The 16283-nt window shown below is 44.2% G+C and overlaps 1 protein-coding gene across 3 annotated transcripts; it reads left to right on the top strand.

The window, feature by feature from the left end:
* The first annotated feature begins 1911 nt into the window (after positions 1-1911).
* LOC120034114 (pyridoxal-dependent decarboxylase domain-containing protein 1-like) lies at positions 1912-16127 on the top strand. Of its 3 annotated transcripts, XM_038980552.1 has the most exons (24): positions 1912-2067; positions 3516-3592; positions 3759-3827; positions 3982-4062; positions 4636-4785; positions 4864-5053; positions 5205-5273; positions 8028-8106; positions 8595-8679; positions 8790-8838; positions 8967-9068; positions 9267-9392; positions 9481-9531; positions 11201-11261; positions 11478-11548; positions 11631-11736; positions 12032-12203; positions 12375-12493; positions 12642-12763; positions 12947-13039; positions 13153-13249; positions 13336-13434; positions 13575-13795; positions 14132-16127. In XM_038980552.1, the coding sequence occupies exons 2-24, from the start codon at positions 3516-3518 to the stop codon at positions 14207-14209; spliced, it is 2367 nt and encodes a 788-aa protein (XP_038836480.1). In that variant the 5' UTR covers positions 1912-2067; the 3' UTR covers positions 14210-16127. The 3 variants fall into 3 exon arrangements, with proteins under 3 accessions (XP_038836480.1, XP_038836481.1, XP_038836479.1); XM_038980553.1 differs by having other exon boundaries at positions 4639-4785; positions 13575-16127; XM_038980551.1 differs by having other exon boundaries at positions 13575-16127.
* The last annotated feature ends 156 nt before the right edge of the window (positions 16128-16283 follow it).

Raw genomic sequence — 16283 nt, 5'->3', positions numbered from 1 at the left:
TAGGAGCAACAACAGGTCAGCCGTGAAGTGGTAGTCCACACAAGCTCACAGAACGGGACCGCCGAGTGCTGAAGCGCGTAGTGCATAAAAATCATCTGTCCTAAGTTGCAATGCTCACTACCAAGTTCCAAACTGCCTATGGAAGCAATGTCAGCACAACTTCATGAACTGGGTTTCCATGGCCGACCAGCCGCACACAAGCCTAAGATCACCATGTGCAATGCCAAGCGTTGGCTGGAATGGTGTAAAGCTCGCCGCCATTGTACACTTGAGCAGTGGAGACGCGTTCTCTGGAGTGATGAATCACGCTTCACCATCTGGCAGTCCAACGGAAGAATCTGGGTTTGGCGGATGCCAGGAGAATGCTACCTGCCCGAATGCATAGTGCCAACTGTAAGGTTTGGTGGAGGAGGAACAATGGTCAGGGGCTATTTTTCATGGTTCGGGCTACGCCCCTTAGTTCCAGTGAAGGGAAATCTTACCGCTACAGCATACAATGACATTCTAGACGATTCTGTGCTTCCAACTTTGTGACAACAGTTTGGGGAAGGCCCTTTCCTATTTCAGCATGACAATGCCCCCATGCAGAAAGCGAGGTCCAAACAGAAATGGTTTGTCGAGATCGGTGTGGAAGAACTTGACTGGCCTGCACAGAGCCCTGACCTCAACCCCATCGAACATCTTTGGGATGAATTGGAACGCCAACTGCGAGCCAGGCCTAATCGCCCAACATCAGTGCCCGACCTCACTAATGCTCTTGTGGCTGAATGGAAGCAAGTCCCCCCAGCAATGTTCCAACATCTAGTGGAAAGCCTTCCCAGAAGAGTGGAGGCTGTGATAGCAGCAAAGGGGGGACCAACTCCATATTAATGCCCATGATTTTGGAATGAAATGTTCAACGAGCAGCTGTCCACATACTGTTGGTCATGTAGTGTACTTCTGGCACCTTCAAATGGGGGCACTTGATTCACAGTCCTTTCATTTCTAAACGGTAAAACAGATATTTATGAAAAAAACTCAAATAAATGATGACATTCTGTACTGTCTCATGTTCATTTGTTTCTCAAATTCAAAATGCTGCAGTATAGAGCCAAATTAAAAGTTTCAGCATTACTGTCCAAATAGTTACATAGTAATATAATTACATACACACATCCATATTCATTATTAGTCATCGTCATCTATTCTAGGGTACTACCACTGAGGTATAATAATAAGAACGTGTACTGCACTCTGGGAGAATCTCAATTGCATTTCTTTGATTCTTCACTTCCCCTCCCCTTTGACCTCATCCAATTGGGAGTGGTTTCCACTAGATAACACAAAGCTGCTTTTTGGTCTTAATTTAAGATTAGGCATAAGGTTTTCTGTGTGGTTTTTTAAGTCGGTTAAGAACAAGTTCTTATTTACAATGACGGCCTACCAGGGAACAGTGGGTTAACCGGCTTGTTCAGGGCAGAACGACAGATTTTTGCCTTGTATCGAATCCCCGAGCTGACAACAACAGTTATGGCCCAACACACTAGGCTACCTGCCATGGTTAAGGTTAGGTTTAAAATCAGATTTCAAGAAGATACATTGTAAAATATATCAAATTTTGACTTTTTGGTTATTTTATTCTCCCTCTGTTTGAATACATCCTACCTTCACTGAAATAATCACGTATCTGTCTATGATGGACTGGTGCATTATGCACTAGATGCCCTGCTCATCCAAATAGATCATTACTTCAATGAATGGAGGAATTAAACTAGGCTATTTCAAAGTAATACAGGGGCCCAATTTAAAAACCCTGCACTCCACTGCCTGCTAGTCAGCTAAGTACCTATCAGCCAATCAAGATACACACAGCACCACATTGGTGGTGTAGCAAACGTAGCGATACGTCAGCTCTGCCAGCGTGGAATACGGAGCGCCAGTCCAGGAAGTTAACATTTACAGGAGTTAGCAGGATAACGAAGCTGTTCAGCCGTCAATATTATACTATTCCCCACGTCCGTACAGAGTGGATAGGCGGCGTATCCTTTTCTCAAGCGTTCCAACTGTCTGAAGCCACCGCGTCACAAGGTAAGCACAAACGAGCTGTCAATCTTGGTGTGGTCCAAGCGGTAACGCTAGGCAAACTATGGCTAGCAATGCTAGTTAGGCTAGTAGCACCAACAGCGGTAAGCCAGCTGTCATTGCTAAGAATTACGCGGAACTAGCTTTATTTCCTTTATTCACGCAATGCAATGTGGCATTTAACCCTTGCATGTCCTTGTTTTTTCATGGCTTATGTCGTCAATTAAGAAGCTGCCACCTTCCATTCATAAAACAGCTTATCATCGTGATGACGATGCTGCTAATTTGTTATGGATGGTCACGGATAACTGACTGACTAGCGCAGGTGCCGCGTTCAAAACAACTGGGAACTCTGAAATCTCCGACTTCAGCGCCCCCAAGACAACTGAGAACGCGGGGGGAAACGAGCTCCGACTGGGAAAATCGTTTTGAACTACAATTCCGATGCTGTGTTTTAACATTTAGAAAGGTCAATAATCACCCCTTTCAAACCGGTTTTCGAAACATGCTGATATGTCCCTTTTCATATCAGTAATAAATAAAATAAAAATATACACTTACTTTAGCAGTTTTGCACATAACCACAAGATGTGTGTGCTTCCAGTCGACGAACTACACTTTCCACAGTTACGATTACACACAGATATTTGGAGCATGCTAGATGGCTATTTAGCATAGGTGGCCACCTATGTCTTCCGTAAACAAGTAATGCAACTTGGAGATATGGCTGTGTATTATTTTCATTTGATATGGAAGATACGTTCCTTATGTTTCCAAAACCGTACGGCAAGCGATGCGTGTTATAGAGCAAGCGTCAGGGCTCTTAAACTCCCCTGGTCAGAACATACTTCAGTAGACAGCCAGAGTCATCATGATCAAGGATGTTATTTGTTGCTTAACAGACATTTTACTGAAAGACAAATATTTAGGCAGATCATAAATATATTGAGTGGCATGTTGTAGAAGCAGAAAATCCGGTTTGATGAAATCAGCCAGGTAATCCAACTCTATCACATAACAGGTGTATCCATAACCACACCCATGATCATTTCAGACAGAAATTAGGACCTTGAGGCACCACTGGTAATGAATAGAGGTTATAGTCAGACTGTATTTACTTTCAACTGATTCTCCAGTTGCCTGGAATTGGCAATAACATGAGCTAGACTATGGTAGAGTCTGTTACATCATGCCAATGTCAATATTTGGCTAATGTTAACAATTAGATTGACCTCTGTCTACTATACCTCTGATCCACCTCAATGTGCAGTCCAATAGGTGACAGAGGAGGGTAGAGGGAGGATTAGTGTTAAATATAAGGCTTTAGGGGGAGAGAGAACTGAAAGATGTGTTTTTAGCTAGCCTCTGGCAATGGCTCTGTCTAACCCTGAGATTGAATGAGGTATCCATCTGCTTAAGTGTCTTTTTGCTCAGTCTCTGACTTCTGACCGTAGATGATGGTCGACCCCACACTCGCTGAAATGGGCAAGAACCTCAACGAGGCCATGAAGATCTTGGAGGATGGCCGAAAGTAAGCTTTTATGAATTGGTGTTTGTTCATAAAGATGTATTGACGGGTATTACACTGGCTGTTAATGGCACACATCTCTTCACACATAATGTATGTTAACACAAGTCAGATGCACACACCTGAAGGACTATCTGACTTGTTGGTTTTGTTGTTTGTTTCTCTCCAGGGCATCAGATCCGGATGCAGATAGACGACAGTTCAGCAGGAGTAGTATCCCTGGACCCCTACAGGGAGAGTGAGTACAGCAGATACCCCTGTTTCTCACTTTCAATCTAGTATCTTTCTCTGTCTCTCTCTCTCACACACACACATACAAATGTGGATGGTATTTCACAGAAGCAATGAGTTCCCTCAAGCAACGCGTTGTGTGTTTTGTTACAAACTTCCAGTGGGCAGGATGTGGCCAGTATACTCCAGCTGGTCCAGAATCTCATGCATGAAGATGAGGGGGAAGATAAGCCAAGCCATCGGTAGGTCTGACATTAAAACACCACTACTGAGAGCATATGTCAGTTGGAAGGCCATCTTAGAATTTTCTTATCAGTATAATAAGAATTTCCAAGTGAACAAAAATAAGTTGTTGATAATATCAATAAAAAATCTATCCGGTTTATTAAAGTTGCAACAGGGAAACGCCTCCAGATCAGAGGCAGAGAAAATGTCTATCTGGCCTCTTGGAGACAGGCCCTTTATATTCTAATCAGACAGTACCAAGTGTTCTGTAAAAAACAGCCCAAGAGGCTTGTAGGAAGTCAAAACAAATTGCAGTGACATTGTCAGCTGCTACAGAATCACACCGTGTTTCACAGAATACAGTAATAATCAGTGTCCTTGTACCTCCAGTCTGGCGTCAATCACTATCAACAGAACCTTGCACAAACAGAACGTGAAAACATATAAATATGCTAAGCATTGTGTTAATCACTCTTCACTGTATATGAACTTTAATATTCTTAAATATTCCCAATACAATCAGTATAATGCAGTTTATCAACATCACGTCTTTGTGACCTCACTTCCTGTGCATGTCTTGTCCCCCCCAGCAGGATGCAGAATGTCGGAGAGCAGGGTCACATGGCGTTGCTAGGACACAGCCTAGCAGCCTACATCTCAGTGCTGGACAGGGAGAGACTCAGGAAGCTGATCACACGCATCGCGTCTGACACAACACTCTGGCTCTGCAGACTCTTCAGGTGTGTGGGTCTGTCTGTCGATTGCATGTGTGTGCTTGTTCCATGTGCATTGCTAAGTGGATTTTGATGTCCTGCCAGGTATGAGAGTGGCTCAGCATACTACCATGAAGATGACAGAGAGGGCCTGCTGAAGGTGTGTCGTCTGGTCATCAACACCCGCTATGAGGACTACTCCACAGAGGGCTACACCGTGCTCAACTCCAGACAGCCTGTCATTTACCAGAGCGCCACCTGCAGGCCTGGCCTGGGACAGCACCTCTGCAGCCAAGTAGGCGTAGAAGCAGGCATAGAAACACATTGTGTGTTCTTACATGAAGACACAGACAGACCTTTTTGATGTTACTTTAGTATTATAAGAGCAGATATTTCAGAAGTTATTCAATGTAGGTTGACTTTAACAGAAATCCTCTCTTCCTTAGCTGGGTCTGCCTCTGTCCAGCCTGTGCACCGTCCCCTGTAACACCATGTTTGGATCCCAGCACCAAATGGTAGATCAGCCTCATTTAGATAGGGCTCATACAATGTACACCACCAAAAGTATGTGGACACCTCATTCCAAAATGATGGGCATTAATATGGAGTTGGTCCCCCCACTTTGCTACTATAACAGCCTCTACTCTTCTGGGAAGGCTTTCCATTAGATATTGGAACTTTGCTGTGGGGACTTGCTTCCATTCAGCCACAAGCGCATTAGTGAGGTTGGCCTCTGAGGTTGGGCGATTGTGCCTGGCTCGCAGTCAGTGTTCGATGGAGTTGAGGTCAGGGCTCTGTGCAGGCCAGTCAAGTTCTTCCACACCGATCTCGACAAACCATTTCTGCATGGACCTCACTTTGTGCATGCTGAACCAGGAAAGGGCCTTCCCCAAACTGTTGTCACAAAGTTGGAAGCACAGAATCATCTAGAATGTCATTGTATGCTGTAGCGTTAAGATTTCCCTTCACTGGAACTAAGGGGCGTAGCCCGAACCATGGAAATATAGCCCCTGACCATTGTTCCACCTCCACCAAACTTTACAGTTGGCACTGCATTGGGGCAGGTAGCATTCTCCTGGCATCCTCCAACCCCAGATTCGTACGTTGGACTGCCAGATGGTGAAGGGTGATTCATCACTCCAGAGAAGGCAGCGAGCTTTACACCACTCTAGCCGACGCTTGGCATTGCGCATGGTGATCTTAGGCTTGTGTGCGGCTGGTCAGCTATGGAAACCCATTTCATGAAGTTCCTGACAAACAGGTATTGTGCTGACTTTCCATCCAGAGGCAGTTTGTAACTTGGTAGTGTGTGTTGCAACCGAGGACAGATAATTTTTACGTGCTACGCACTTCCAACACTGGTGGTCCCGTCCTGTGAGCTTGTGTGTCCTACCACTTCGCGGCTGAGCTGTTGTTGCTCCTAGACATTTCTACTTCACAATAACAGCACTTAAAATTGACCGGGGCAGCTCTAGCAGGGCAGAAATTTGACAAACTGACTTGTTGGAAAGGTGGCATCCCATGACGGTGCCACGTTGAAAGTCACTGAGCTCGATTTTATACACCTGCCAACAAAAATAGCCGAATCCACTAATTTTAAGGGGTGTCCACATTCTTTGTGTGTGTATATATATATATATATATATATATATATATATATACACGTGTGTGTGTGTATATAAACTCAGCAAAAAAAGAAACGTCCTCTCACTGTCAACTGTGTTTATTTTCAGCAAACTTAACATGTGTAAGTATTTGTATGAATATAACAAGATTCAACAACTGAGACATAAACTGAACAAGTTCCACAGACATGTGACTAACAGAAATTGTGTGTCCCTGAACAAAGGGGGGGGGTCAAAATCAAAAGTAACAGTCAGTATCTGGTGTGGCCACCAGCACCGCAGTACTTAATGCAGCATCTCCTCCTCATGGACTGTACCAGATTTGCCAGTTCTTGCTGTGAGATGTTACCCCACTCTTCCACCAAGGCACCTGCAAGTTCCTGGACATTTCTGGGGGGAATGGCCCCAGCCCTCACCCTCCAATCCAACAGGTCCCTGACGTGCTCAATAGGATTGAGATCCGGGCTCTTTGCTGGCCATGGCAGAACACTGACATTCCTGTCTTGCAGGAAATCACGCACAGAACGAGCAGTATGGCTGGTGGCATTGTCATGCTGGAGCGTCATGTCAGGATGAGCCTGCAGGAAGGGTAACACATGAGGGAGGAGGATGTCTTCCCTGTAACACACAGCGTTGAGTTTGCCTGCAATGACAACAAGCTCTGTCCGATGATAATGTGACACACCGCCCCAGACCATGACGGACCCTCCACCTCCAAATCGGTCCCGCTCCAGAGTACAGGCCTCGGTGTAACACTCATTCCTTCGACGATAAATACAAATCCGACCATCACCTCTGGTGAGACAAAACCGTTACTCGTCAGTGAAGAGCACTTTTTTCCAGTCCTGTCTGGTCCAGCGACGGTGGGTTTGTGACCATAGCTGACGGTGATGTCTGGTGAGGACCTGCCTTACAACAGGCCTACAAGCCCTCAGTCCAGCCTCAGCCTATTGGGGACAGTCTGAGCACTGACGGAGGTGTTGTGTGTTCCTGGTGTGACTCGGGCAGTTGTTGTTGCCATCCTGTACCTGTCCCGCAGGTGTGATGTTTGGATGTACTGATCCTGTGCAGGTGTTGTTACATGTGGTCTGCCACTGCGAGAACGATCAGCTGTCCGCCCTGTCTCCCTGTAGCGCTGTCTTAGGCGTCTCACAGTACGGACATTGCAATTTATTTCCCTGGCCACATCTGCAGTCCTCATGCCTCCTTGCAGCATGCCTAAGGCACGTTCACGCAGATGAGCAGGGACCCTGGGCATCTTTCTTTTGGTGTTTTTCAGAGTCTGTAGAAAGGCCTCTTTAGTGTCCTATGGTTTCATAACTGTGACCTTAATTGCCTACCGTCTGTAAGCTGTTAGTGTCTTAACGACTGTTCCACAGGTGCATGTTCATTAATTGTTTATGGTTCATTGAACAAGCATGGGAAACAGTGTTTTTAACCCTTTACAATGATGATCTGTGAAGTTATTTGGATTTTTACTAATTATCTTTGAAAGACAGGGTCCTGAAAAAGGGACGTTTTCTTTTTTTGCTGAGTTTATGTATTTAGGATACTGGGGTGCCTGTATGCGTACTACCTACCATATTACCCTGATTTTTAAATGGAAAACAATATCTGTCTCCCTGGGTGTTTTGCTGATTGCAGGACATTGCGTTGCTGGACAAGCTGATTAGAGAGGATGTGGAGACTGGGAAGCTTCCATTGCTGTTGATTGCCAACGCTGGTCAGTGGGGAATTTTATCACCTTTTTAATACAAGAAATGGCTAAGAACACACATCTACTCTTTAAAAGTGTTTTATTTTCTCCAAGGTTGTGTGCTTATTGAAAAACCTAGCATGGTGACAGTTTTTTCTATTTATTTAACTAGTCAAGTCAGTTAAGAACAAATGTATGATCTACAATGACAGCCTACCAAAAGGCCTCCTGCTGGGATGGGGGCTGGGATAAAAATAAAAATAAATGTATGTATGTGTACAGACATCACAACAATGACAACGCAACACGGAGACCTAAGACAACAACACAGCATGGTAGCAAAACACATAGTATTACACTCTAAAGTGAAACAATGTTTACCCCTTGACCAACCAGGATGTTATTGTATGACTTACCTGGTCAAATAAAGGTTAAATCAACATGTCTATCACTGACTTATTGACCAAGACGTACAGCAGAGTGACTCCGAGCGTACTCACTGCCTGTCTTCCCAGGCACCCCTGGGGCGGGACACACAGACAAGCTGGGCCGTCTAAAGGAGCTGTGTGAACAGTATGGCATGTGGCTCCACATAGAAGGGTGAGTAACAACATTACACATACTTGTAATACTTTTAATATGTCTTTAACCAACCATATTGGAGGGGTTTGTAAATGCTTTATAACTGCTTGGTCTTTTCTGTCTCTCAGGGTCAACTTGGCCACCCTGGCTCTGGGGGAGGTCTCGTCCCCCGTGACGGTACGTATAGGATATGCTCTCCCATTCTGTGACCCTCAGAACTCTAAATGAATACACTGTAAGATGCCTGTATAGTACGGTAATGTAATATGTCTACTATGTGTCTTTGCCCCCTCCCCTGTCCCCAGGCGGCCACCAGGAGTGACAGTATGACCCTGACCCTGGGTCCGTGGCTGGGCCTGCCTGCTGTCCCAGCTGTCACCCTCTACAGACACGAGGACCCAGCCCTGGTACGCTTTCTCCTTCCTGTTCTCTCTTCTTTGGTATCCCCTTTTAACTCTCTCCCTGTCTGTAGCTGTAGGGCCTTTAAACTTGCATCCTTCCTTTCTTCCTGCCTCCCTTGAAGTTACTAGAGATCTGATATGACTGGATTGGTGTAATCTTTGCTTTCACCTATCCATTTGAGTTCTCTCTCTCTCCAATCTTAGTCTCTGGCAGCTGGGTTGACCTCCAGTCAGCCAGTAGAGAAGCTGCGTGCCCTGCCTCTCTGGCTCTCCCTGCAGTACCTGGGCCATGATGGGATAGTGGAGAAGATTAGACACGCTGTAGAGCTCGTAAGTACTTTGGGTTAGAAGTTAATACAGATCGCTATCACCTTACTGCTAACAAACTGACCTGTGTTGTATCTCTTTTTGTCTGTAGAGCCAACAGCTTCTGGAGAAACTGAAGACTCTGGCTTCCATAAAGACTTCAGTAGGTCCACAACTTAATGTTTAACTATCTACTACTATTAATGTGTGTGGAAAGCATTTATGCATTGAGGCTGTTCTAAGCAGTCATAAGCTGTTTATTGTATTTAATAACGCACTATGGGTGTAAACGAAGGCACTATAAAGCCATTACACATAGGTGGGTCATATGATGAAGGCCCCCAATATATATGAGCTTTTGTTTGAGTTTTAAGATACGATAACTTAAGAAAACAATCATAAGATCACACTTAACTCTAACACATAACATTTATAAAGATGCGGGCGTCTGACGTCTGTTTTGTCATCATCAGGATGAGCTTGACTCTGAGATCTCTTTCGTCGATGCTTTGACTATGGTAAAGAAACAGCACTGAGCCTCGCTAACAGAGACCTCCATCATACTGTTGCAAAACAAAGACCTTGTTCACAGGCATCAGCTCTGAGCAGATAGTGACCTTTATATAATCTGAAACTGAGTGTGAATATGATTTACACATGTAGACGATATAGAGATCATTGGAACGGTGCAGTAACTGCTGAAGCTGATCTGGTGAACAAGCAGAGTGTGTGGGTCTGGTTACTGTGTTGATGGTGGCTTTGAGTACCGTTTGTTGTAGTGAGTGTCATGTGTAGGAAGTGTGTGTATACTGTAGATAGTGAGCTGTTGGGTTGCCTTGGTTACAGGGTGTGGTGTCTCTCTCTCGGATCCCGCCGATCTCAGGGGGCTCTCTACGGGACTTGCTGGGCTCTCTCATTCTGTCTATTGTAGGTGGGACCAACCCTCTTTCCCCTGCCTGCTCCCACCTTTCTTTCTCTGTTTCACTCTGTACCTGACCATGTTTTTCCACCTGAATGCCCTGAAAGGCACTGTATTTGAGACACCGCTCAAATCGAGGGCACTCATTTGCTAAAACTGCAATCAGTCCACTTCCTGGTTCCTGTCCAATCATCACTACAGGCATGTTTTAGGCACAGCAGAGAATGTCCTGTCCCCCCACCACCACGTCTTCACAGAATCCTGATGACTCTAAAGTTGAACTTTGGCCCAGGCGTCATCAAAGATGAACCTCACTGTGTTTACATGACTACCCTGTTAGGGTACAACAGTAACAATCCAACATGTCACTTCAACCAGTCAATCCTGCTATGGGTACTGGGTAGTACATACCCTTACTGTGAATTGTTAGAGGTGGGGAGAAATTACCAGAAGGAAAGAGTAGTGTCTTTTCTGTGCTGAGATTTTCTCCAAAACTAACATTTACCCGACTCAATGATTTATGTACAAAGTACATACAATATAATGGTCAGTTGTGGCTGTGTCGTAGGTTGTAAGAGTTAGTCATGTATATAAAGTCCATGGAAAACACAGACATGTCCATTGTGAATGGAAGTCATAGGCATTGACATTTATGCCCAAACATTGAACTTTTTTTTAAAGCTGCATGATTTAACAATCTCCATGCAGACCAGTTTGACTGCTCAAACAGAGGATGTGTCACAAACCCAGGCATCTCCATAGCATCACATCACACAGCTTCTCCGGCCCATTCTCACACATTACACCTGTTTGCATGTTAATGACAACAGAGTTTTTTAAAGATCAAAGGTTATTTATGATCCTGGATGTGTGGAACCTCACCTGTGTGTCTCTCACCTTTCCTGTGCTGCAGGTGGAGGATGAGCTCAACTCTCCAGTAGTAGTGTTCAGGTTCTCCCAGGAGACCAGTGCAGGTGAGTGGTTAACATTACTCTTCCTGTTCTAACACATTTTCCTCAACTAACCAGGAACTCTTATTCAGCTGCATCCAACTTACTTTAGATGCAATGTGGGCATTCAAATGATGTTATAATGCATTCAAATGAGTATCATGTAAATGTACTATGTGTTTGAATTTGGCATGTTATATGTAATAGGTCATAATGCTATGCCCTCTTCCCTCTACTCAGAATCCAGTGGTGGTTCTGTGGAGGGCTACTTTGCTGGAGAGAGAGAAGTGCTAGATTCCCTCAACAGATGGGTGAGCATTTGTTTACATGTGTAATGGGTGAGACAATGTTGGTTGCTTGGTTGGTTGGTTGATTGATTGTGTCTGCCTGTAGCTGTGTGAGCGGTTGGCACAGCTGGTGCCCGCCAGCGGGGTAGACATAGTGGAGTTGGAGGACGAGGGCACCTGTGTCCGCTTCACCCCTCTTATGACCGCCGCAGGTAACACACACACACACACACACACACACACACACACACACACACACACACACACACACACTCACCTGTAGGACAGACATGCATCATAAAGAAAGGCACACACTCACCTGTAAAATAAACATTCACATGTAAGACACACACTCACCTGTTAGACATACCATAATTTGTATTACACACACTCACCTGTACAGTTAATGAAGAACACCTGATCATCGTCAGTCAGGCACAACTCTCCTTTTGTTGACCCTGTAGCTGTTGACCTCTGAACTCTGCCCTCTGACCTGTTCCCTCCCAGCCCTGGGGACCCAGAGGTGTGACGTGGATCTGCTGGTGGAGCGGTTGACTGAGCTGGTTCCTGTGCTGAACTGTACGCTGCGTCTCAGACTGGACTTCAGAGAGGAGGTGTACCGCCACTCTGCCCTCAGTTACATAGAGGACCTCAGCTGGCCTGGCCTGGGAGCCGTCAGGTAGGAATATACTGTTATTCATTCAGTATTTGTATCATTAGTAGCTGTGTAATTACCATTTTACCATGCCATTTCATAGTAAATACGTGGTCATTTCTGTACAGTAAAATGTGTGTAATTTGTGTAAAGCAATGTGACTTGTCCACAAAATGATTGTGTGTATCCACTCAGGTATGAGCCGAGGATTGAGGAGCTGAACGACAGTAAGAGACAGTTGGAGGTGGAGAAGATCAACAGTGAGCTGCTGGTGAAACTAGGGGATCTGGATGCAGACCTCATCTTCTCCACCGGTCAGTACTGTGCCTGTCCACAGCACAGAGCTTCTTTTATCACATCTGAAACTCAAGGTTTCATTCTTCCCCTCAATTCAAGGAATGATTCAGACCTGGTTCTGATTCTGCCTGCTTTACCTCTTAACTTCTCTCCCTCCATCCTCAGGCCTGGAGTTCGGACCCGAGAAGGACTGCATATTTATTGGCATGGCAACGGAGGACCTAGACGTTGCAGAGCTAGTGGATACGATAGCCGCCCTGGGGAGGGACATAGAGGAAAACGGCAGGGTAACGCTATCTCCTTCTACTCTGTTTACCTACAGTCTGTCACTTCCTCCAACATGGCTTGTACTTCCAGATTATATAGATTTTTGATGATAACATATAATAAAGAATCTATGCAATACTACAATCCTATTGCATTGATTGAGTTGTAAATGACTATTTTCTTCTGTCCCATCTTGTCACTAGCTATTAGAGAACATGACAGAGGTGGTGAGGAAAGGCATCCAGGAGGCAGAGCTCCAGCTCCAGAAAGACAACCAGGACAAACTCATGGAGGAGGTGTGTGTGTGCCCATTTTTGTATGTGTATGACAATAATCAATGCTTTGTATACATGCACATTTTATGGACTGATTTGTATTTAAAAAATTGCACCATCTCTCTCTCTCTCAGGGTGTGTTGAGACAGATTCCTCTGGTCGGCTCCGTGTTGAACTGGTTCTCTCCGTTCCAGAGCACTGTGAAGGGCAGAACCTTTAACCTGGCTGCAGGTACACAACTGTGTGTGTGTGCCTGCTCCTAGGTTGCTCCTGTACATCTGCATTCCGATGGTATATTAAGTGACTGTTTCCCATAGGTTCCCTGGACTCCACAGAGCCCATCTACTCCATGAAGGCCCAGACAGGTGGGCTGGCGTCGCCAGAAACCCCTACCTCCTCTGCCAAGAGACTGCCAGGTATGGTCTCACAGAATCTATAGATGGGATATTCTTGTTCTTTCGCAGTAATTCTCTTTTAAAATCAAGGGACATATTTTATTTATTAAAAATACTGGAAATCTTAGACTACTATTCTCTGATTCCTCCTCCACGTGCAGGACAGAGGCTGTTCCGGCGCGAGGGTGCGGGGGGCTCTGACTCCCACAGTGAGACAAGCTCCGTGGGCCAGGCTGAGGATCTCTCCAGGGAGAGGTTCCCACAACCCACCACACCCAACCCACCTTCCCCTGTCCCAGACGAGGCAGTTTCCGTGGCCCCTGAGAATCCAGAGACCCCCCAGGTGCCGGCTGAACCCGAGCCCACGCAGGAGAACGGCGAGGTGGGTACACAGGAAGGGGAAGAGGAGGAGAGACGGCCTGAGGGCCAGGAGGCACCAGTGGAGGAGACGGGCAGATAGGACAGCCCCCAAGGCAGGGTTATTTGAAACCAGCTCTGAAAGGTTCCAGGCCAGTCCAGCAGGTGTTGCAGAGCAGGGATTCATTCCATTCTCAAATAATTCTCCCTTGCATCTTTTCTTGACAACTGTCTCCTTATAGATCTAAAGGGACTGGAAACTTTGATGAGAGATAATTAGACAGCTACGGCTTCACTTAGCCTACCAGAAGGGTAGGGAGTGCTTTTGTAATTTTATCTCTACTTTATTCTTTCTTTCCAGTCCCTTGATGACTGGGAGAGGTCAAGGACAAAGGGAAGGAACCAGGATTTCAGAATGGAATCCAGCCTTAGTCTCTAGGGTTGTGTCTGAGGACTCAATCATTGTGGGTTAATAAGTAACTATGTAGGAGTAGGACCTAAGAACTCTGGTCAAGCAGGAACTACACCTGAGGCAGGGAGTCAAAGGTGAAGGGTCGTCTGAGGACTTCCTGGTTCATGGCCTCCACTCTACTTCAGTCGGTCTCGTCATGGCCCGGAGGTAAAACAGCTTATATGCAAGCCAAGTAACGTGTGACTAACACTGGAAATAAAACAATTTTAGTTTGTATGTAATGTATGCACACCTATTTCTATCCACTCAATCACCATCATGATCAGTAAAACCAGATCTATATAGGGAAATGTAGTAGAAAAATGAAAGCATACTGTGATATGAATTGAACGAGAGAATACTCACATCCACCTGCTTCTGATCTTTAAACACACCCACAGTATATGTGCACTACCCCAATAGACCGTCCATGGTTTGTCAAACACCCTCCTGTTAATTTTTGCACATACTTGGGTCTGATTGGTGTATGTTTAGTTTTTTTTTTACAATATAAATGTATGTTTTTAATAATCTGACCAATGGGGCTAACTTTTCCTTACAAGCAAAGTCTTGCTTAACATGCATTCTGAGGAAATCGTTTTTTTTCTTTGCCAAAAAATATAGTGGCTGTAAGTTATGTTGACGTTTCCTGTGAGAAAGACATACTGTAGCCTAGTAGCTATTATAATGCCTAGACTGATGATAGCATATTTGCAGGTTAAAGGATTTGGTTTCAATGCAGGGTTGTTTAAAAATATATATATATTCCATTTGTTCTGTCCATTATTACTGCACTACCTTATTTAATGTTGCACATAGTATGTATTAATCAAAACCTTTTCAATTCATTTTATTTTTTAATTCTCAAAATAAGTCTATAATTTGTTGCAATAACTACTTTGATGAATTATGATTCCTGACTTGAAATGACACAACAATATTTCCGTCCTGCTTCCAATACACTCTCTTTGATTTCACATACCTTTTCTCTCAGCCCTTTGTCAAGTATCCAGTTTTATGTTCCTTCCATACCATTAACTTCTCTCTTTTGAAGACATCTAGAGAATTTAACTATTCTCGACCTACAGCTCTAAGGGGGTTTACGACATGTTTTGTACACAGTTGTAATTATTGAAATGATAGCAGAAATATGATTGGACAACGAGAATGTAACACCTATGTAGTCATAAAAATTGGGAGAACTTTAATGACCTAGGGTGTCAGTAGACTACTGACATTACAATGACTTTCAAATGTGATGAATCATTTGCTTATAAAACTGCTTTTGTATCCACTGTACAACACTGTGCCGTTAGACATTTTTATATCCAAAGCAGACAGAATGGAATGAGCTTAGACTTTTAAAGTTTTTCTTAACTTAGGATGTGCACTTAACTTGAAAATACAACCGTAACTGTTGTCTTCTGAATTGATACTATAAAGATGATCTTGGTTCACTGTACTCTGATATAATTTCCATTTGTTGTATATCTGTTTAATGTCGTAAGGCTTTGTTGTTATGTCTTTATCACCTTACTTTATTGAGGACATTGTTTTCATATTCATTAAACATGTAAGTACATGTTACTTTTTATTCTGCTCCTAATCAGCAATTCTGGTGCAATATTCTACTCATAGCAAAGGAGAAAAATAACTGATATTTAATGTTGAACTGGGAGTGTTATTTTTGATACACCATTAATTTAGTTTTCTGAAGTGAAAATATTTAATAGATTCATGTTTTAAGGACATAGGTGGTTGAAGTACTTACTGCACTAATCTCATTGAAGTTCAATGCCTGTTTCTCAAAGATGTCTGAAAAAACACTGGTCAAATGTAATTTCATGGGATGGAAAGAGGGATGTATTGAAGAATCCAATCAGCTTTATTAAAACATGATATAAAACACTTGTGTCATCAATCATTTGCAGGGACTCTTGAATTTACAAGTCAAAGGTGTTAATCAAATTGTTAACTTGGTAACTATCAGTAATTCCACAGTCAACATCACTGAAATCCTGATTTAGTACCAATGTCAGGTTGATGTGTTTCTCCCCGTCAG

The sequence above is a fragment of the Salvelinus namaycush genome, chromosome 41, assembly GCF_016432855.1.
Source record: "Salvelinus namaycush isolate Seneca chromosome 41, SaNama_1.0, whole genome shotgun sequence".
Lineage (NCBI taxonomy): Eukaryota > Metazoa > Chordata > Actinopteri > Salmoniformes > Salmonidae > Salvelinus > Salvelinus namaycush.
The sequence above is the reverse complement of the archived record's forward strand: the minus strand, read 5'-3'. Positions and strand labels throughout refer to the sequence as shown.

What these genes read in the sequence shown, in the direction of transcription:
- LOC120034114 (XM_038980552.1), top strand. Translation starts at nt 3,516, where the DNA reads ATGATGGTCGACCCCACACTCGCTGAAATGGGCAAGAACCTCAACGAG. An exon ending in AGGTCTCGTCCCCCGTGACG is followed by an intron (nt 8,839 to 8,966) that starts GTACGTATAGGA and finishes CCCTGTCCCCAG; the next exon opens with GCGGCCACCAGGAGTGACAG. An exon ending in CCCTCTTATGACCGCCGCAG is followed by an intron (nt 11,737 to 12,031) that starts GTAACACACACA and finishes GTTCCCTCCCAG; the next exon opens with CCCTGGGGACCCAGAGGTGT.